The following is a 22,015-nucleotide window of genomic DNA, read 5'->3' on the forward strand; positions in this document are numbered from 1 at the left end:
AATGCTGGACGGCACCGGAGCACTGGGCGGGAAGTAGAAACCGGAAGTGAGGTAGGCTGCGACCGCACGTTGCAGTCGGAACTGGAATAAACAAAACAGCAGACCGGTCAATCCTCGATAGCAGTGAGATGTATTTGTGCTGCCACCTGTGTGCACCTGATTCATATACAAAGAATTGTTAAGTAAAAACTGGACGGCAATGAGGTTTATTTTTTTGCAGGGGCGTGTTGAAGATTTGTTCAAATGTAAAGTTGCAGGAGGTGCCAGTAGTACATTAGTCAGCGGAAATTGCATGTCGGGACTTTTTATCAAATTTCCTCAGCAATTCGTAATTTTATAGATTTTAATCTAGCACTTTTCTATCGGATCAGGGTATATAATGGGAAGGTCATATTTTGCCAACTCGAGCTCAAAGAGACGCGGTGCGACAGGTCTTCTGTGGCCGCTGCTCGGTGCGTCTCTCTGGGCTGCAGTCATCGGGTACAAGCCGGTGATCATAGTCCACGGACTGTTCGACAGCTCAGGGGATTTTGTTAATTTAAAACGATTCATCAACGAGGTGAGTTGATCAGAGAAACCGGTCCAAATGTATGACTTAAGGTTAAAAGAAAATATTTGTTAATGAGCTATTTGTTGCTTTTTGTGTGTGTGTGTCATATCGAAGATGAGTTGTTGCAACGGCCTTACCTCAGGTTGTCTTATCTCTGCCTTAAAACCGGATCCACACGCTAAAACCAGCGTATTTTAATGTCCACAGGACACAAACGTTAGATATAATTATAGTACTTTTTTTACATTTTTAACTGTTCAAGTTAAATTCCTGGTAGTGCGAGGTGCTACTTGGCTCATTGTGACAGTCTGGACTTATTTGTGTTGTCCGTGATATAAGTATGAATGGAGGAGATTCATTTTAGCAATGAACACTGCAGCATTCAGTGTGAATACTGTGAAGGATTACCTTTGTGGGCATTCAAGCAGAGTTCAGTTCCCCTTTTTTACTTCTGCTGTCTAAGAATGCTCCAAACCATACTGATACCTCAAAAAAGAGAAATTTAAATTCATGTTCTCTCTCTGTCTCGCTCATTCACTTGTCATCTTGTTCAGATGCATTACTACTTATTTACATTATAATCAATTAGCTGTTAAGCATTCCAAGGCTGATAATACAAGCATCTGAGATATTATAACTACTGGACCAAGATTATAAATCTCATAATGAATCATTATTGCTGTGTGGTAATGCTTTTCACCCTAAGGTTAACATGTCAGCTCTTGTGAGACTCATATGACACTATCAGACGGTACTAAACAGTGGTACACTGTACTTGCCTGCAACATGACCATACTCTACTTTCATAACCACTATCTCTCTTTTGCAGTCCCATCCTGGAACCAATGTATCGGTTATTGACTTGTTTGACCGAAGTGCCAGTTTACAGCCACTATGGAAGCAAGTGGAAGGTTTCAAGGCAGCTATTTACCCCATTATGCAAAATGCAGAGGATGGAGTCAACTTCATCTGCTACTCCCAAGGTGGATGTGTGTGTGTGTGTGTGTGTGTGTGTGTGTGTGTGTGTGTGTGTGTGTGTGTGTGTGTTGTGTGTTGTGTATTTGCCAGAAGGAACGAGTGAGCATGAGAACGATAATGAGAGTACACAGTGTTGAAAGCATGAGATTGCAAGAGTGTTTATGTATTTATGAGACATGGAGGATGCATAAAGCTACTAGTTTGCCTCATGTTTTACTCTCTGTGTTTCTGCTGTATGTTGTCACAGGTGGGCTGATATGCAGAGGCATCCTCGCCACACTCCCCGGCCACAACGTCCACTCCTTCATCTCGTTGTCTTCACCTCAGGCCGGGCAATATGGAGGTTAGTTCAACATTCAAAGCCAAAGCAAAAAGAGGCTGTCAATTTCTATTCATACCCAATGCACATAAAATGACAAAGTAGGGTGGGGTCCCCAGTTTTAGTGCAACATATTTAATACAGCCCCATCCCCAAAACAGAATATTAATACATTTTAGAAAAAGGTGGTTATGTACTTTGACCCAAACCCCTTATTACAAATGAGGCAATGAGAGTAGATGGACTGTTTCTGTTTAATCCCAACTGTCAATAAGAGTTTGGCATCAGAGAAGTGCTGAGCTTTTCTTGGAGCAAGTCACTGAGCTCTACCAACCCTATTATGGTTGTTGCTGGTCTCAAACCTCTGTCCTCCACTAAAGAGGGACAACTGAAAAGATAAATTCCTTAAAGAGAACGATATAACACACATATTATAACACTCAAGAAAAGGAAAACCTCACCATAAAATGGACAAATAGCGTTGTCTCCTTTCCGGACTTTAATCAGGCTGTGGCCATCATGTTTTAAGTCTCTCTTGAGGGTTTGGTCTAAAGACTATAGACACATGCATTAAATTATGCAAAAACAATCATATCCAATTCTGTTGGCCTTTGTTTCCAGTAGTACGTGATATTCATGCGCCTCTCGGCTTACTGTTTCTTCCCAGACACAGACTATTTGAAGTACCTCTTCCCCCAGTTTGTGAAGTCCAACCTCTACCATCTCTGTTACACCTCAGTAGGCCAGAGGATATCTATCTGCAACTACTGGAATGGTGAGCCCAGAAAATACCGAGGAAGGATTATCTCACATAAAAAAAGAGGATTAAGAATTCCAAAGTGTAGTTACATTATTTTGCTCGCCTGACTTGATTATAAAATATTATTCCAGAAACAAGTTCAGTTATCTCCTCCATGTTCTCTTCGTGTCTCCTCCAGATCCCCACCACAGGGACTTGTATGTGAACAGCAGTGACTATTTGGCTTTGCTCAACAGCGAGAGGCCAAATCCCAACACAACAGGTCAGCAAATTCTTCACTGGTGTAACTTCTGTAACTGTGGGTGGGTTTATATCAGTCTTTTTTTCAAAAGTAACATTGGCTAGATTTGTGTTACATTAAAGTCTGTAAATATCGTCAACACCTTACATGGTCCTGCCACTTTTATATGTGGGCCATACGTGGTGTTTACATTAGAATAAGCTCAGTTGGTCTGTAGTAAGACTTTAGAGTCAGGAAAAGAACAGGAATTATGAGTATTTGAAAAATAGTTCTAGCCTCAGTATTCTGGTCCTTGGAGAGTTGTTCTGGTACTTTTCCATTTGTGTCTTGTAGTAACCCCTTCACATATAGCTGTTATTTTCTGTCTCTGTGCCCTTTAGCTGTTATTTGCTCAAAAGCAGAGAGACAGGAACATTGCATTCCTCAGTGTCTTGTTGATTTTTGCCAATTCCCTGTCCCTTTGAATACATTTGTATCAGGCCCGAGTCATGTGCTGTTGAGGTTGCGGAGTCCGTTTCAGTTGAAATTTTCATGAAAATTTACCAGCATCATTCTGTTTACTTAAACATAAATGTGTGACAGTGGTGTGTTTATAAATCATATAATTTAACCCCTGGGAAGTACATTTGGTCCTGTGAAATTATGTGTTTTTCTTTTCTCACACAGAATGGAAGGGAAATTTCCTCAAGATCAAAAAGCTGGTGTTGATCGGAGGTCCAGACGATGGAGTCATCACACCCTGGCAGTCTAGGTCAGTTGGTCTTCTGTTCTGTTTTGGCTCTTATTTTGGAGTTGCCCACAAATAATTGCCTTTTCAAATCCAGAATATGTTAAAAATTCTCATGACGTGTGAGAAAAGTCAACTTGGGTGTATTCCATTCAGTTTGTATATTTGTGGAGCTGTAATGTGATGGGGAAAAATCATGGCAAACTTAATTGTAAGAAAGTTCTGTACTAAAAATGTTGTAGTCGGTACAACATCTTCTGTCATTTCATTTAGATGTTAATATTTCCCTATTATATAATCACACACTGCTTACTCTGCTGTCTTAGGCGTAAATTGAAGTGGGGATGGTGAGGAGATACCACTACAAACCTTTGACATCCAGTATGATATCCTCATAATATGTTGTTACTGGTTAATTATTACACTGTGTCTGGTGTCAGGTACAGTGCATCCGGAAAGTTTTCACACCCCTTCACTTTCCCCACATTTTGTTATGTTACAGCCTTATTCCAAAATGGATTAAATTCTTTTTTTTCTCATCAATCTACATACAATACCCCATAATGACAAAGTGAAAAAGTTTTGTAGAAATTTTTGAAAATTTATTAAAAATAAAAAACTGAAATATTGCATGTACATAAGTATTCACACCCTTTACTCAGTACTTGGTTGAGGCACCCTTGGCAGTGATTACAGCCTCAAGTCTTCTTGGGTATGAAGCTACAAGCTTGGCACACCTATATTTGGGGTATTTCTCCCATTCTTCTCTTCAGATCCGCTTGAGCTCTGTAAGGTTTGATGGGGAGTGTCGCTGCATAGCTATTTCCAGGTCATTCCAGAGATGTTCAATGGGGTTCAAGTCTGGGCTCTGGCTGGGCCACTCAAGGACATTCACAGACTAGTCCTGAAGTCACTCCTTCATTGTCTTGGCTGTGTGCTTAGGGTTGTTGTCGTGTTGAACGGTAAACCTTCGCCCCAGTCTGAGGTCCTGAGCGCTCTGGAGCAGGTTTTCATCAAGGAGCTCTCTGTACATTGCTCCATTCATCTTTCCGTCGATCCTGACTAGTCTCCCAGTTCCTGCCGCTGAAAAACATCCCCACAGCATGATGCTGCCACCACCATGTTTATCTATAGGGATGGTATTAGCAAGGTGGTGAGAGATGCCTGGTTTCCTTCAGATGTGACATTTGGCATTCAGGCCAAAGAGTTCAATCTTGGTTTCATCAGACCAGCGAATCTTGTTTCTCATGGTCTGAGAGTCCTTTAGGTGCTTTCTGGCAAACTCCAAGCAGGCTGTCATGTGCCTTTTACTGAGCGGAGGCTTCCGTCTGGCCACTCTACCATAAAGGCCTGATTGGTGGAGTGCTGCAGAGACGGTTGTCCTTCTGGAAGGTTCTCCCATCTCCACAGAGGAACGCTGGAGCTCTGTCAGAGTGACCATCGGGTTCTTGGTCACCTCCCTGACCAAGGCCCTTCTCCCCCGATTGCTCAGTTTGGCTGGGCGGCCAGCTCTAGGAAGAATCCTGGTGGATCCAAACTTCTTCCATTTACGAATGATGGAGACCACTGTGCTCTTCGGGACCTTCAAAGCTGTAGAAATTTTTTTCTACCCTTCCCCAGATCTGTGCCTCGATACAATCCTGTCTCGGAGGTCCACAGACAATTCCTTTGACTTCATGGTTTGGTTTCTGCTCTGACATGCACTGTCAACAGTGGGACCTTATATAGACAGGTGTGTGCCTTTCCAAATCATGTCCAATCAATTGAATTTACTAGAGGTGGACTCCAATCAAGATGTAGAAACATCTCAAGGATGATCAGTGGAAACAGGATGAACCTGAGCTCAATTTTGAGTGGCATAGCAAAGGGTGTGAATACTTATGTACATGTAATATTTCAGTTTTTTATTTTTAATAAATTTGCAAAAATTTCTACAAAACCTTTTTCACTTTGTCATTATGGGGTATTGTGTGTAGATTGATGAGAGAAAAAAAGAATTTAATCCATTTTGGAATAAGGCTGTAACATAACAAAATGTGGGGAAAGTGAAGGGCTGTGAATACTTTCCGGATGCACTGTATATAAAGATAGATAAAACAAGTTAACAATTTCTCCCATTCCCTTACCCTAAAAATCATTAAATGTATTTGACTCATAATCCACTTTTGCCTTTCACTCAAAGTTGATTTTGAGCGAGCAATAAGTGTAGTTTTACATAGCCAGGTGAAATGGAAGGAGGGCATTTGTGAGTTTGTGTGGGTGATATGAACATGTGAATTGAAACAACTGGGGAAAAAAATCTCCTTACCGAGAAAAACCAGCAATCATGCAGACTCACATTCTGTCTTTGTTCATAATGCTGATTATCTTATTTATGGTATAGAAGAACCTTTTCTGCTTATTTCATATAAAAAAAAAATTTCATTAGCATATGCTTTGTTTCCCTCTAAAAAGCATTTGCCCCAGAAGACTAACCGTGTCTGATTATAGTTGATAACTCTTTCTGGGCTTTCCTTTCATAGGCTCTCTTGTCTTTTTGCTTTTCAGTCAGTTTGGATTTTATGATGACAATGAGACTGTTGTTGAGATGCAGCACCAATATGTGAGTAGAATCACTTACAAACAAACCTTTCTTGTCCTCAGTCTTCCCCCTGCATTTGATGTACATCTACAGTTTACTCTATAATTTAGGCTGCATAATGAAACTGCCCAGGATATTACAAATATGCACGATGGCACAGTGGATAACATGGTCGCCTCACAGCAAGAAGGTCCTGGGTTCGAGCCCCTGGGTAGTCTAACCTTGGAGGTCATCCCGGGTTGTCGTCTGTGTGGAGTTTGCATGTTCTCCACGTTTCTGCGTGGGTTTCTTCTGGGTGCTCTGGTATCCTCCCACAGTCCAAAGACATGTAGGTCAGGTGAATCGGCAGTACTAAATTGTCCCTAGGTGTGATTATGTAAGCCCTGTGATGGACTGGCAGCCTGTCCAGGGTGTCTCCCCACCTGCCGCCCAATGACTGCTGGGATAGGCTGCAGCATCCCCACAACCCTGAGTAAGGATAAGCAGTTTGGAGAATGAATGAATATTACAAATAAGCAAGTAATGTGACATGTTGTGTGTTAATGATATTCTGCCAGTATAGCTAATGTTGATATCACTTTGTCATTGTTGTAGGGTTTATTTGCCTGAAGTATTACCCTGTTCAGCTGTTTTGTGTTGTTTTATCCTTCATATTCCATTCATTATACTAGTCACTATTATTTTGGGACATTTTAACAACCGTTTCTCAGTTATAAAAGTCCACTGGGATGATACAGTTGATATACTACAAATAGACTTGATTTGACTCCTTTCTGTTAATTCCTGTCTTTGTTACTGCAGTTGTACTTGAAAGATGTATTTGGTTTGAAGACCCTGGCTGCTCGCGGGGACCTAATTCTGTGCTCTGTGGCTGGAGTAGAGCATGTCTGGTGGCACTCCAATGAGACTGTGTTCCACACCTGCATTGAGAAGTGGCTGGTGTAGTGTCACACCAGAACGCACAAACATGCACACATGGTCTCATCTCTACAGTATGATCAAGTTCTTGCTACCACCATTTACCTGGTTGTACAGGCAGTGTGTAACACTAGCTGAATAGCCTGTACATATTATATTTTCAAACAGTTAAAGAGATCTATGTGTGTAGTTGTGTGTTTGGCCACACATACCTCAGAAAATCAAAAAACACCACCCAACACAATAGTGCCTGATTGATGTTCTGTCATCTTGTCTACATGTACAAATCCACTGCCCTGCTCATTTTAAAGACAAAGTATTTTTTATCTTTTTTTTTTCCTTCAAGGAGATCATGTTTCCCCGTGTTTTAATGTGCATGAGATTTTATTTGTTTGGATTTTATCATTTTTATCATTCTCATGCAGTGCTTTTAGGGTAAACCTTGTAAGCAATCACTGCAGTAGATCAAGCCTTAAATTTAGAATATTTTCCATGCACCTCAACGTTCCTTTTCCCAAACCAAAGTGCTATGACACACTGCCTTTAGTGATGTGCTTAAAATGAAAAGCAGGGAGTGTAGAGACTAATATAGGAAGTGTAAGTGTGGCAGTGTTATTTCGGTGTTTACCTTTCCACCAAACCTATTGTATGGCACACTTTACCTCCCATTGCATTTAGATACCTCAGGCTTTTGATCAACCTTTGTCAGTCTCCGTCAGAAAGTGTATGACTTTTCTTAACTACTTCTGATATTTTGAATGTTTATGGATCTCTGTTATGCTAAAGGTGTTGGAAAAAATGGGGATATCTATTGTGCATCAAAGTAGAAAAAAATACTATGTGAATGAGGGAAATATGCATTGCACAAAATGGTTACAATTTTAGCCAGATGATAAACTGAAGGGAAAATGGTGAGGGTGGAAAGGTTTGCTGAATATGTTGTAAATGTTTTCAAGCTGTTGACTTTGCAGTATTATGTAAATGTATTTTGTTATTGTTGAATTTTTGTTTTATGTATTACTATACGAGTTAATAGGATAAATTGCGTAAATTGATATTGAATTAAAGGATATCTTTGTCCGATCCATTTTTAAGAGTCTTGACAGAAAAAAATGATTTAGATTGATACATTTTGATCTTGGATACTTATTTTTCAAATAACATCGCAAAAACATTTTGCCAGCATCCACTGCAATTTCCTAAAGGTTCATATTACTATTCTGCAAATAAGAGTTGTTGATTATAAAATCCCCAATAAAGATTATAGGTTTTAACGGCTATGCTTCATTTAATGCTCTAGTTTCTTCATTTTAAATTTTATCGCATGAGGGAGTCAAATTTACCTGTTACCCGAGTCAATGTTCCACGTAAAAGACTACAATTACATACGCGCCCTGATACCGGAAGTAACCGCCAATCCACCGGATATCCCTCTGCTTCGCCTCGAGAAGGCCCTTTTCCGTGTCAGAGAAGTGTGGTGCAGAACGGCGGACACAAGTGAGTAAAAAAAGATGTTTTTCTTTCCTTCAAACATTGCTTACACGGGTCGTTTCCTGTAACCGATTGCGCTAGTATCGTTATTTATAGAATAAACAAATAAATGGTCTTGTTTTGGCCCAAATCTGGCTTTATTTCCACAAGATGATGCTTTCGAGCGCAACAGCGCGGAGCGTTAGCATGTGGCTATCTGCTAACACATGTGTCCGCTATTGAATGCGGCGTGTTGTTCTGCGATCTCGATAGTGTGGAGTTAACAGCCCGTTACAGTTTTTATGTGTTCACTTTTTCATGATGGAGTTTGCTCCAGAAGTAAATGCAGTCGTTAGGTATTGCTCATACTGAGTGCTTTGTAGCTGGTCGGCCACTTAGGCTCGTCTTGGCTGCAGCGTTATAAAGGCTTCAACGTGGGCCCTGTAGTGAGCGTATGGGACAACTTCGGCGTTGTGTCAGTTTGTGCCCTGAATGCTAAAGATATGAGAGCGCTCAATGAAAATGAATAGATGTTGATTACTTGATACTTCATCTTGCGGGTCAAGCTGCCTTTTTCGTTATGTGAGAGCTGGATGGTTGTGACCGACATCTAGCCTTTGTTGTAGGAGCTATCAAAACATAAAATCAGGAGATTTGGCACGTATATAAATCGGGCATACAGTGTGTTTAGGATCAGTTGTGACTTAACTCTTGTAATGTAGAGCACATGCACTTTTCCCCCCTCAGTGACTGAGACGTGGGAGACTGCCCCAGCCGTGGCTGAGACCCCAGAAATCAAACTCTTTGGAAAGTGGAGCACAGACGATGTCCAGATCAATGACATTTCCCTTCAGGTAAGGAGTCTGAAAGAAAAAAAAAAGTCCAGTTGACATAGCATGTACGTTGTCACTTGCTCACTATGTTTTAAACTGAGGCTAGAGTCACGCCTGGACACTGCCCCATTGTTCTGGTGTGCTAGAGTTCTCAAAGAGAAAACTTCTTTGCTTATTCATTGACTGAAGCCTACTGTGGCCCAGTCAATCACCATCTCAGAGACACTGCCAGTACTTATTTTTCCTATCAAGAAATCATTCCAAGTTCTATTGTGTAAATCATGTTAACTAAAGCATCCCTTCTTTTGCACAGGATTACATTGCTGTCAAAGAGAAGTACGCCAAGTTCCTGCCACACTCTGGGGGCCGTTATGCCGCCAAGCGTTTCCGCAAGGCTCAGTGCCCCATCGTGGAGCGTCTGACCAACTCTATGATGATGCATGGCCGCAACAACGGCAAGAAGCTGATGACCGTGCGCATTGTCAAGCACGCCTTTGAGATCATCCACCTGCTGACAGGGGAGGTGCGTACAGGGTGATGAGCCAATCTTAGTGTACTCAATACAGCAGTGATACTTCCTTGGGGTGTTTTTTCAGGTTGGTCCACATTTGAGTACAGATGCATTTGTAGTGAACTTGAAACCCAGTTTGTTGCTAAAATTGACAGAATGACCAGGAAATTTTATGTGAAATCCTGCTCCCGTGTTCATCAAGTCAACCATAGGTAAACTTTGAGTAAACACAATTATCAGAACTATAAACAAGTTGTTTCTTTTATCAGTTTCACTGACCAAGTACAGTCCTTTTTGCACTATACAACTGTATACTCACATGTGCTGTATAGATCTTTTTCTGTGGCTCAATTTTTGTTAGTGGGGTATCAAAGGGGTTCATGTATAACTGTGATTATTATCTAATGTCTCTAAACACAGTGAGAAGTTTCTAACAATGTGGCAACAAAATATTTTCAAACGTGTCTATATTAAAGTGGTAGCTTTCCACTTGTGTAATGATTGACCCTGTAATGCCTTTTTTGTTCTTTCAGAACCCCCTTCAGGTGTTGGTGAATGCCATCATCAACAGTGGACCCCGTGAGGACTCCACCCGTATCGGTCGTGCCGGTACCGTCAGGAGGCAGGCTGTAGACGTTTCCCCCCTTCGCAGAGTCAACCAGGTAATGATGGGGGGGCCTGAAAATTCTGAAAACGGAAATTCATCAGTTGCCATTTAAAAAAACAAACAAAAAACAATTGGTTTTTATAGGTCTAAAGATACTTGAGTTGTAGACAGTAGTGTATTTTTCTTTTCGTACCGACTTAACAGTTTGTAAAGTTGAGGTTCTTCACCTGATGGGAGATAATCCCATTTTGGGGAGTCAACGTCGTTTCTAATTTATTGAAGCAGGGATTTTTCAAAGCACCACATTCAGTCTTTGTGCCATCGTGTTACATTACAAAATGTTCTTACCTTGAAGCTAAATGAATCAATTTAAGCAACTCGCTTTGAAATGTACCCGACTGTTGCGTTTAAAGTGCAGTGGACACTAAGCAGCGTCTTTAGGCTCTTACACTTTTTACTGACATTGGGGTGTATGTATGGCTGAACCGCATATAATCCCACATTTAAACACTAGAACGACTTGGATTTCACTCCTACCTAAAACGACCATGGGCCGTCAAAATAACTTGACGGTTTTTAAACTCTATATTCTGTCAAGATAAATACCCAATTGGGATATTAGTGCATTACATATGTTAATATGTCTGTTAAGAAATGACTGACAACAACTTTCATACTATTTTTCAAACAATTTAAAATCTCTGCTGTCCAACGCCTGTGAATACTGCAACATGTTGGTGGTAGTCATGGTGCATCTGAAACGGCGTCTGTGATCAGACATGTTGGCAATAATCAAAAATCAAGTTTAGACTATTACTCTGCATTGGAGAATGCTAGTGTGTTCTAGGACAGAGCAATGACCTTCGCAAAGGAAATGATGCGACCAAGACGTCATAAATAGTGACATGACGTGCAAATTACAAGCAGTCATTTTGACAGCTCATAGTCGTTTTAGGTAGATCTTACAACTTTTTTTGTGCAATTGATCTAAAACTGATTTTAATGCAATTCTAGGAGCCTTCAGGGAGCAGCAGGTCTATTTTTTTTTCACAGTTATTAAACTCTGAAAATCCAAAACGGTCAAAATGACCACCTTGGTTGTTCTAGTGTTAATGGCACACAATTTTGAGGCCAAAAATATTATTTGGTTATTTGTCATTTCTGGAAAGTTCAAAGGAAGCTATTCCCAGAATGGCCAACATAATTAAATTGTTCTCTGTAGAATTGATCATTTGTGTGTACAGCATGTATTGAGCGAGGCTAGAGTCACGCCTGGACACTACCCCGTTGTCCCGGTGTGCTAGAGTGCTCGCAGAGGAAATGTCTGTGTTTATTCATTGGCTGTAGTCTGACGTGACCCAGTCAATCACCAACTCAGACACATTGGATTCTAGCGTGTCCGCATTCTGCAGATGTTAATTCTTATGTCTCACTCGCTAATGTCTCAATCCCCTTTTTCTTAGGCTATCTGGCTGTTGTGCACAGGAGCAAGAGAGGCTGCTTTCAGAAACATCAAGACCATTGCTGAGTGTCTGGCTGATGAGCTGATCAATGCAGCCAAGGTAATCTTTTGTCCACATCAGGATACAACCATTCTCAATTATATAATTTTCCCTTGAAATTTTCTTTGCATTGTATTTGTTTGTTGTTGTTTTTGTGGAATAAAATTAGGATTGGGCATCAAAAACCGGTTCCAAGTTATAATGAGTTGCAAAAATCTGATTCCAATGGAATCATTAAGAAATTTTAATTTCGATTCTGCTTATCGGCTCCTAAACATATTTCACTCGCGCTAGTTTCAGTTTCAGTACCGAGACCTGGCTATCCGTCTCCACCTATAGTCATGTGAGTTGAATGCATGCACATCTTCCTGTCTCCTAAGCTACATACTGGTGCTCTTTCTGGGCTGAACAATACTGTTCAAAGCAATAGATTTTGTTTTGTGGAAAGATCATTGAGTATCGAGCCCATGAGTCTGGGTAGAGAGCTGTGCCATCATGGACTGCACCAAGCACTAAGAGCGTGGCTTCATTTTGTTTGAAAAAATGACGGGTTGGCATAGTACAACACCTGTGCCAAACTTATTTCTTGCAAGAGGATGCATGACTAACATGACAAAACAACTTTGCCAGCATGGTATACAAATCGAGTGTACCGTGTTTTGAAGTGTTGTGTCAGTTTCCCGCTCCCTTACATGTCTTGTCGTCCTCAGTCAACCCTCAGCCAACTGCCAGCACCTCGTCGCAGTTGGGAAAGTGAAAACTAAATGTTTGTGTTATTCTTAACAGCGAGACAGTAAACCAGCTATACTTGATTGAATTGCTAAAAACTGTCAAATTTGTAAATACTTTTCTCTCGTCAACACCCACGTGGGCTGCAACTCCCCAAACTAATTAAATCGGTTTTTAGACTGTTGCCGTGTTGTCATTCCAGCGGGTTTGTGTTACAGTTTTAGACAGTACAGTGAATAAAAAGAATGAATGGGTTATTTTTTAATCGTATAATAACAGCAACCAAAATAAACTGTATGAAATTAATTTACAGGTTCCTTAAATTGTATGAGGTCAGTTGTGAATATGACTTCTGTAAAGGTTTTTGAAAATTTTGTTTTTTTTTTCTTCTGTGAAATAAGCACGACCTGTTTTGACCGCACCCCTCAAAGAATATGAATTGATAAGCAGAATCGGAAACAGTCTTTATGCACGATATTTTCTAACATGTATATCTCACTTTATCAAACTTGTATAGTACATTTGCTAACTGTAATTGGATCTGCCCACCAAGCTGAGGTGAAATGAAAATTTTATTTTTAACCAGTTTATGTCACATCCCCAGTCATATTGTGCACCTATTTAAGAATGTATGCCAAAAAATACAAAAAATCAATTTCTTTGTATTTTTATATCAAAATCCAATGCATGGTTTCTTCCTGTAAAACAAAATATGATGCGTGCGATACACCAATCAAGATGTAGGCTTGAACCGATCAATTTTCAACCAATAACATCATTACATTCACCAATCGATCAATCTTCAGCTTGTAGCGGCACAGAGCTGAGATTCATTAGTAAGCTAGTTCACAACACGCCCACTTGTCAATGTTCAAATCAGTGTCATGTCCCATCTGTCTGTCCTGTTTCACTCCGAACTACGTCACGATACAAAAATCAGATACTCTTGAAATGCCATTTCAGCTGGACTTTAATCTAGATAAAATGTTGTTTGTGGTGTATTGTATTGGGCTGTGACTGTGGTTTTTGTTAATAATTAAGGCATTTTTACCTATCTCCCCCCCATTCAGGGATCATCTAACTCCTATGCCATCAAGAAGAAGGATGAGTTGGAGAGAGTGGCCAAATCCAACCGTTAAAAATGTTTGTTTTCTCAAAAACCATGAAATAAATGTTACGACATCGACATTTCCTTTGGTGTCATTACTGATATTGATGCATTACGCTGCACAATAAGTACCGATCCAGTGATGAGGAAATGTGGGTTTACGTTTCTTACAAGATGTGAAAAGTTTCTTATGAGACAGTCATAAAATGGATGAGCAAGGAAAATCTTGTGCTGAGTTCAATTTATTTGCATCTCTGCACTTTATATAGTGTAGAAACTAAGACATACAAAAACTATTGACAGTGAAATTAAATCTATTTCTACAGAGCTAAGCACTTACATGTACCGTATAGGAGTGTCAGTGAAGGAATGCGACTTGGGAATGCAACATTAAAATTGGTTCTTGTAGCCTGTTTGCTATTAAGGACTAGATATTCCCAGTATTAAGCCAAGTGATTCCTTTAAATATCCTAAATAATAAGTAGCTAATCTATATCTGGAGATGTAAATTCCATTCAATCTCTTAAGTAAACAATTTAAATCCCAGCTCTTTTCCCATGTGGACTCCATGGTGGTCGTTGAGTCCTGGTGATGGAGTGGTCATGACCCAAAAGTTCAAACAGTGGAGAAAAACTAAATTTGCGTTTTGATGCTGCCGTAAAATCTGAACAATGTCATGGTTTGTATGGATGTCTGTACTGCATTCTTGTCTCTGTAGGGGGCGCAGCTATGCAAAGATTGTGCACAGTGCAGTCTATAGTATGCCCAAAGCTGATTAGTTCACATTACAGTCAGATGGTTTTCTTAATGGTACAAATACTGCGTATTCGAGTGTAGTAGTGGTAAGTCATACACGGACTTGTTTGTGTAATAAGAAATGCTTCACATTAAAGTGTTAGTCATTGTCTAAATGCTGCATCAAGGGACTTGATGTGTGCGCACTAGGGGGACTAAAAGAGGTGTTCAGAAGTAGGTGTGCTTTCTGTTGATGAGAAGGCAGAGAGAGGAGAGCGATGCTCCGAGCTTGGAGGCCTCACTGCAGGCCGCGGGGAGGAGGGTGTAGTCTGGTAACTTCTGGAAAGCCTGGAGAGAGAAGACGCGACACCCAACTCACTGACAGCATCACCAGGCGGTCGACAATGCTTAAAGGTAGCCATAAAACCAAGTTGCTAAAGTTAAGAACTTAGGGAGGCTAAGAATAGTTAATATATGCGCGTTTATGCTGTTTATATAGAGATGCTATAACAAGAAAATACTCTATAGCCAGACATGCTCCAGGAATTGTTTCACAAATACATTAGCCCATTTTGAGAGAATAACAATTAGGAACCTAGATATCCCAATGTACTAGACATGCATAATTAATTGCTCTACTAAAGAGCATAAATGGTCCACAAAAACCTAATGTGGCATCTATCGAGAGACTCTCATACTTATAAATTTCAACTAATCTCTCGTGTATTTGCAAAATCTGCAAGGTTTTTGCCAAAAAATGTGACATATGGATCCTTATTGGTACTTGCCGGGACACTGTCGGGACATTCATCAGAGGTTCGATGGAGCAGGTAGTCCACATTGGAGGGGCCCTTGATGTAGATGCAGTTAGCTGCTGAGTCTTCGGGGACAGTCAGCATTTCATAGTGGTGATCGGTCAGTTGTTCCATCATCTGAACACACACACACACACACACACACACAGTGTTACTACATACTGCCTCCGAATTACAAGCATTCAGTGCTTTCTGACGCCACAGACGTTATGCACACCACACACACACACACGTGGGCGGCACTAATTCCATTAGCATGACACTGGCAGTCAGGAGACAGGGTGTGTGTAGATTATATAAGACCAGGGAGAAGCAAAACAGATATTAACAAAAGGGGCAGGCGACCCTCCTCTAGGATATTAGACAGCACATCTGGAAGAGGTGGAAAGTTAAACGCACAGTATACAGTAATGGGCCTACTGACAACTACACAGGACTAATGTCTACAAATTAGAGCCTGACTGATACATTTTTGCTTACCCAGGAAAGAAAATAATCAAAGTCAGATGCATTTTAAATCTCATATAGTTCAGGATTTATTTGGAACTGCTCTTGCCATCTAAAAATCATTGACAAAACATGATTATGTCGATCTTAAAATAAATCAAAACTTGGTACTTACATCTTGTTTTGTGGTATTTTTCTTATTTATCATAGATTATCGGTGAGAAAAATGCAATAACGACATAAATGCCAGGGGCCAATACTGGCCTATAACATCGACCAAACTACATTTCTGCATATGTACTCTAAACATTTGTGTACAACAACAAAGTTTGTATAACACACAATAAACATACCAGCCAAGTAAGTTTGCACGTACAAGCAATTTGACTTGGTTGGATCGTTCATGTAGATCAAATTAAGGGTTATGTAATACATGGCTTAAGCTCCTCTCCACCCAGTGCATACTTATGAAAAAATGCTAATTTGTGGGGTGGAGAGCGAGGTGGGAAAATGGGAGGCGGTGTCTCTAAATAACAGGGGTGGGGAAATGCATCTCTGACAGTTTGTGATATTTATTCAAATTTCTAACCACTGACATCGTACTGCCTAAAAATGTCCTGTACTATATCACCACTCACAGTGAAGACATTTGATACTATCTTGGTCAGTGTTGAAATTATGTCCATTATGGAAAGGTTTCAGCGGGTAGAAGGCATGCAGACAATGTCAGCTGCTCAAACTAACCTGAAGATGGGCTTAAGCATACCACATAACAGAAATCAGGCGAAGAATATATTGGGGGGGGGGGGTACGGGGGTCTCTTATTGTATTTGAAAGTTTCATTTGCAGCATTGTGCTGTGAGGGACAGCACTGGGGCTGCAAAATCTAGAGACAAGTTGAACATTGAAAAAATGTACACACACACACTCACCCGTAGAGTCTTCTTGGCCCCGTCACTACTGCTGATGATGATAGCGTTTGGCCCTCCCATGGAGCAGATGTTTTTCAGTCGAGCCCCACCACATACAGGAACAGTGGATACAGCAAAGTCCTAAACAGAAAGACACAGGAACATTACATTACATTACAGGAACCGCAAAAACAAGGCTGGAACAGTGAAGACCTATTTCTGGCTTTAAGCCCACATACTGTTTTCCCTTCCACTCCCTTATCACTTTGCTATTTGAAATATTGGCTGGTTTTGAATGGTTTCTTTGATTCATCTGTTTTGGCCACACATGCAGCTCTCGTCTCTTACTGCAAAAGCACTCAAACTCACTGAACACGAACGGGCGCAATTTACAAGCGTGCATGGAGAAACAGAAGTGCCATGAATGCACTTGGAGATCGGTGAAGGATCAATATTAACGGGCCGGACATGTCGACCCCAAAGGGGCATATTGTGTTTGCTTGGTCAATGCAAAATTCTCATTCATCATTATTCACATGGTGAAATACCCTTAGTGCAATAAGGCTGATGGCCGCCTGCTCGTTTTGGATTGTGTTAACGTAAGATTCTTGGCTCTGATAACTGTTTTTGTTCTTTTGGCTTAAAGACTAACAATATAGTACATTATGGTGAAAAGGTTTTCACAAGTAGAGAAAATATCCCAGAACAGTGGTGGAAGTACTCATGTAAAAGGACTAATACCCTGACTCCAAATTACTCTCGTAAAGATGAAAGATATTAACATTTCTACTTAAGTAAAAGTACATAAGTACTTGCTCTTAAATGTATTTAAAGTAAAATAATTTGTCGTATTCTGCCATAATAGAGTCTATAATATGGTATAGTGTGCTTACTATACCTCTTTTTCTGCAGATGAATGCTAATGCATGCACTGATTACAATTCAGGTGGTCATGGTAATTTATATGGATATGAACCAAATGAATCATTGATGAGCAATCCCAAACCAGCAGTCCTTGCTGATTTTTTTTTTTACCTTAAGTGGAACAGATCTAATAACATGTAATGTAACGTTAAATGCAATATAGTGGAGTAAAATGTATAGATAGATGCTTTGAACTGAGGAGTAAAATTCAAAAGTCTCCGTAACTTAATATTCTTAAAGTAGAAATACTTGAAAAGTGTAACTAAGTATAGTAATGAAGTAATTGTACTTTGTTTCTTCCCACCACTGCCCCAGGTCCTTGTTGCAAAAGCACCCCCTTTGGAGTACCCTGAATCCTGTGTGTCTGTTCATCCATCCAGCCTGTCACTCGTATTACACATTCCCTTATCCATCATCATTCGCTCTCCATCTCCTCCGCGCCGCTCACCCTGAAGGTGTCTGCCAGAACCTCAGCTCCTCTGTGGTTGGTGTGGGAGGAGATGCCCACGAAGAATTCCCTTCCCGTGAAAAGGACGTCGCTGCCCTCGAGCGTAGCCCCACCGGAGCCCCCCTCCTCCGACCCCATCTCCACCACCGTCAGGTTCAGCTCTGACATCACCCTCCTCACCGCCTCCACCTGTGGACAGACAGACAGACAGACAGACAGACGGGTAGGTTAAAAACCAAGACATACAAGCGGCGAGGATCGGTGTTAAGGTGAATTGAAAGATCAAATAAATGCCAAGTTGGTTAACTTTATTAAGAAAGTTTTTAGATGCACCTTTTGAACCTTGACTCACATTTAGGCTTACATTTAGCTGTGCCATCTGCATAGACTCAAGGGTGGAGTGGGATGCCTTCAAATATGTTTGCGACTGAGTGTATCTAAAAACATACACCGTTGTAGGATGTCAAAAATTTTGTGTTTTTTCAATCAAAATAATAATCTAATTGGTAAGAAAATTGGCAAAATATACTGATTCTGCACCCCCACCACTACTCTCTCTTAGCCTCCCCCTCGTATTCGATCACTTGGTATTGCCCATGTGGTTTCACTCCAGGTAGGATTTACCAGAAACAACATCGACACAGATGCAAGACGTCCTCCATCAGCTATAACACGCTCAAACAAACCAATCTTTTGATTAAAATAAGGGGGGTTTTAAGTGTTACTTAAGTGTCAGCTTGCTTTTTGGGCTTGCTGGCTAGCCAAAAGCGTGATACTGATGAGCTCACTGTAGCTCTGTTGAACTGGTGCAAAAGCATCTATTTTACAACGTCAATGTTAAGCATCCAATCAGGACATTATGTGAAACATATGTAACGTTAGCTACTCACTTGCAAATGTGGAGTCAATACGATACGAGGCCCACTTCCGATTACAAACTTAAGACAAGTTGGGCCTCATCCATCAGCCGTTCGTACACACACGTTTGTTCTTATACACCCATGGGATGTTTTAGCCCTGCAGTTTGTCGCAAAGCCCAGTGTGGAACCAATTGTATAACACTGATGTTTTTGCAAACCTGTTTGACTGCTCGTTGCAGAATGGAGACAACAGATGTTAGTGGGAAGGAATTACAGATAATCAGAGTTTGATTCTACCTGTCAGACAAACTTGAGAGCTAAACAAAAATCTCTGGGTGTGTAGGAACAAATTAGAAAGTAGGAACGATTGGTGAGTCCGTATCGTTCTGCTCACCACAAAGTCACTTAACAGTTGTGCTTCACATCTATGACTCTATATATGTCCCTGTTATCTTACTTGGCATACCAGACGGATGATGTTCACCTCACAGGGCCAGAAAATTTCAATGTACACAGAAAAAGTCCAAGTTGGTATACCTTTCTGTGACTGACAACTGAAACGACTCAACCTAAACTCTTCCTACAATGAAAGAAAAAAAATTGACCAAACCACTCTGATGAACTGGGGACTAAGTCTTTTTATACCTCGCTGCGTCTCTGGTCTTTGAAAGGCCTGGTCATGAGTGCCGTGTCCCCCTGGATGACGGCGACGTCCTCAATCCTCCAGCTCTCCGGCAGCTCGGGGTCCGGGGGAATCTCGATGAGCTGCAGACCCACCTTCTGTCTGAGGGCCCCCGTCAGGACCCCAAACTGACGCTGCGCTTTGGCCAAATCCACCGAATTCTCCCCATTCTCATGGCCTGCCCCGGCCACAGTCCCAAAGGTCTCTGGAATACCCCGCACCACCGCGTGGGTAAAACGGCCATACGGGCACATGTTCGCCATGGCGCCTGTACAGTGCGTCTACGGTGTATGGGAGGAAGGACGAGGGGCCTTGTGGAAAGTTGCAGCAATGTTGTCAGAAAGTAGGAGTTAGTCTTCTTCCAGCACAAAGGCAATGTACATGTGCTGCCAATAGATGACAAAGGAGGGGTGAAAGCAAGTGTGTGTGTGTGTGTTCCCAACTTTCAAATAAAGATAGCTAACAGAGAGATAGATAAAGACAGCCAAAGGAGTGAAACGGCAGCACTGTGGGCAGTCTGTCGTCTAGGTGTGAAATTACACTGAAGACTGTCTTCATCCCTTTCTCCCCTTAATGCTTTCACGCCAATGGCCCAGTGCAGTGGCTCCGGGCCCCTTCTGCATCCGACCTGGTGCGGAGACGTGGAGAAGTGGAAGTGGAGGCTCAGTGTGATGATCGCAGCCTGTGTGTGGAGGGGGAGAAAAAAAGAAAAAAAGGATGGGCAAGTTGATAAAGGGCTGAATATGGGGGCTGTTTTGGGAATGCTTAGCTGGCTAAAACTACAGTGGTCACATTACTTATGCACCACTGCACTCATCTCTCTGCACAATCTATCGGGCCCATGTCCCCTAGACACATAGCCTATCGCTATTTTGGAGAGGTAAAGATTAAAATGCACGGTATACTGAATAATGGTACACGGACGAGAAATGATGTAACAACTATATCCAGTTTATCAAACTGGTATTTAGTGCTAGACGTGGTGCAATGCAAAGCCAGTGGAAATATCAGAGACACCCCAGAGGCGACAGTACAAGGGAGCTTTGTTTGAGAGTTAGATCAGAAGGGGGGACATTTCACAACGGTCATGCAATATGTTGCATAGCCTTCCCATTCCTGGACCGTGGGCTCCGGTCGGGACAATAGTCTCCTTTATCGTCTGTCTTCGGATCAAAGCAGCCGCTTCCTGGGAGCGAACAGTCGGGCCCCGTGTCGTCCCACACGCGTTTGTACGCGTCCAAAAATCGACTCATATCTCAAACCGGTGCAACAAGTGTTGGGAATTGCCGTTATATTTCTGTTAGGAGCCTCAATGGATGTGAGAATGAGCGCCGAGCACGCTCACAAAAAAAATCGCCATATTCCGATGTATTATTCTAGCGTGGCATCTATGCATCGTCAGATAATCTCAGCAACGATAATAACGATAACAGCGGCCGGCTGGAATAACCAGCATCAGCGTTCATGTTAACCGCTATAGCGCCTGCGGGGCTCGGCAGCACCTCGCAACACTAACTAAGTTGGGGTGATGCGGCAGCCCTTCGCGAGCCCCGCACACTTCCAGCGAGCTCCGCTGAAAGTTGCGCGGAGACATGTAGCGAAAACCTACCCACCTCCCCTCCTGTCGTCCGTCCCGTCTTCTGTTCCGTCTCTCTCTCTATTTCACTCTGTCATGCTTAAATCCCAAACCGACCAGCTCCCGCTATTCCCCTCTCCTGTTTTTTTCTCTTTTTTTTCTTCTTTTTTTGCCCCGTCCCGTTCACCTCTCCTGCCTCCTCACTCTTTCATCCGCCCTCCCTCTCTACCCCTCCCCTCTTTCACCCCCCCTCCCCCACACGTCCTGTCCAAAGGCCCCCCCCCCTTTAGAGGAAAACACAGCATCCAGATTTACAACAAGGCTCACTTTTTGCGAGTTCTATCTATCTATCTATCTATCTATCTATCTATCTATCTATCTATCTATCTATCTATCTATCTATCTATCTATCTATCTATCTATCTATCTATCTATCTATCTATCTATCTATCTATCTATCTATCTATCTATCTATCTATCTATCTATATTAGATATATGTCTGGAGAGAGAGAGAAAGAGAGAGAATCATATACGTACCCTGCACGTGAAATCCCAATTTTTGTCAAGTCAAAATAAGCATGGGTGCCCTGCACAGACTCCTGTCTCCTCTTCTTACTGTACAGAGAACCTCTGACACATCAGAACTGTATGAGCTCCTCCAGGAAGATTAAGGATTCATATTTTCCCCCTGATCCATTGTTTCCGAAGGAACCAGTGCACAGCCCACTCTCCCATTCGCTCAGTCCTGCGTTTGCCTTATATAAACTTGAAATCCCTTCTCT

The 22,015-nt window shown here is 41.6% G+C and overlaps 3 protein-coding genes and 2 non-coding genes across 7 annotated transcripts; 4 read left to right on the forward strand and 1 right to left on the reverse strand.

Annotated features, from left to right (window-relative positions):
* The first annotated feature begins 87 nt into the window (after positions 1–87).
* On the forward strand, positions 88–8,346 carry ppt2b (palmitoyl-protein thioesterase 2b). Its single transcript, XM_056298423.1, has 8 exons — positions 88–559; positions 1,380–1,533; positions 1,776–1,871; positions 2,515–2,622; positions 2,786–2,869; positions 3,515–3,599; positions 6,123–6,177; positions 6,958–8,346. Exons 1-8 carry the CDS (start codon positions 380–382, stop codon positions 7,099–7,101), a joined length of 906 nt encoding a protein of 301 aa, XP_056154398.1. The 5' UTR covers positions 88–379; the 3' UTR covers positions 7,102–8,346.
* A 152-nt stretch (positions 8,347–8,498) lies between these two features.
* Positions 8,499–13,912, forward strand: rps5 (ribosomal protein S5). The gene is made up of 6 exons (XM_056298313.1): positions 8,499–8,571; positions 9,292–9,398; positions 9,691–9,900; positions 10,422–10,550; positions 11,959–12,057; positions 13,797–13,912. Coding segments are annotated over exons 1-6 (615 nt in total). The 5' UTR covers positions 8,499–8,570; the 3' UTR covers positions 13,866–13,912.
* LOC130129430 (small nucleolar RNA SNORA3/SNORA45 family) lies at positions 9,473–9,605 on the forward strand. The gene has a single exon (XR_008812036.1). It is a non-coding gene; the product is annotated as a small nucleolar RNA SNORA3/SNORA45 family (small nucleolar RNA).
* On the forward strand, positions 11,749–11,881 carry LOC130129429 (small nucleolar RNA SNORA3/SNORA45 family). Its single transcript, XR_008812035.1, has one exon. It is a non-coding gene; the product is annotated as a small nucleolar RNA SNORA3/SNORA45 family (small nucleolar RNA).
* Positions 13,913–14,051: 139 nt separating the features above from the next.
* ddah2 (dimethylarginine dimethylaminohydrolase 2) lies at positions 14,052–21,960 on the reverse strand. 3 transcript variants are annotated; one of them, XM_056298309.1, is made up of 6 exons: positions 21,771–21,960; positions 19,620–20,338; positions 18,115–18,303; positions 16,764–16,883; positions 15,358–15,501; positions 14,052–14,917 (listed from the first exon to the last, which is right to left on the reverse strand). In XM_056298309.1, exons 2-6 carry the CDS (start codon positions 19,917–19,919, stop codon positions 14,798–14,800), a joined length of 873 nt encoding a protein of 290 aa, XP_056154284.1. In that variant the 5' UTR covers positions 19,920–20,338; positions 21,771–21,960; the 3' UTR covers positions 14,052–14,797. The 3 variants fall into 3 exon arrangements, with proteins under 3 accessions (XP_056154284.1, XP_056154285.1, XP_056154286.1); XM_056298310.1 differs by lacking the exon at positions 21,771–21,960 and adding an exon at positions 21,270–21,439; XM_056298311.1 differs by lacking the exon at positions 21,771–21,960 and adding an exon at positions 21,266–21,439.
* Positions 21,961–22,015: the final 55 nt, after the last annotated feature.

Source organism: Lampris incognitus, chromosome 18, assembly GCF_029633865.1.
Source record: "Lampris incognitus isolate fLamInc1 chromosome 18, fLamInc1.hap2, whole genome shotgun sequence".
Taxonomy (NCBI): Eukaryota; Metazoa; Chordata; class Actinopteri; order Lampriformes; family Lampridae; genus Lampris; species Lampris incognitus.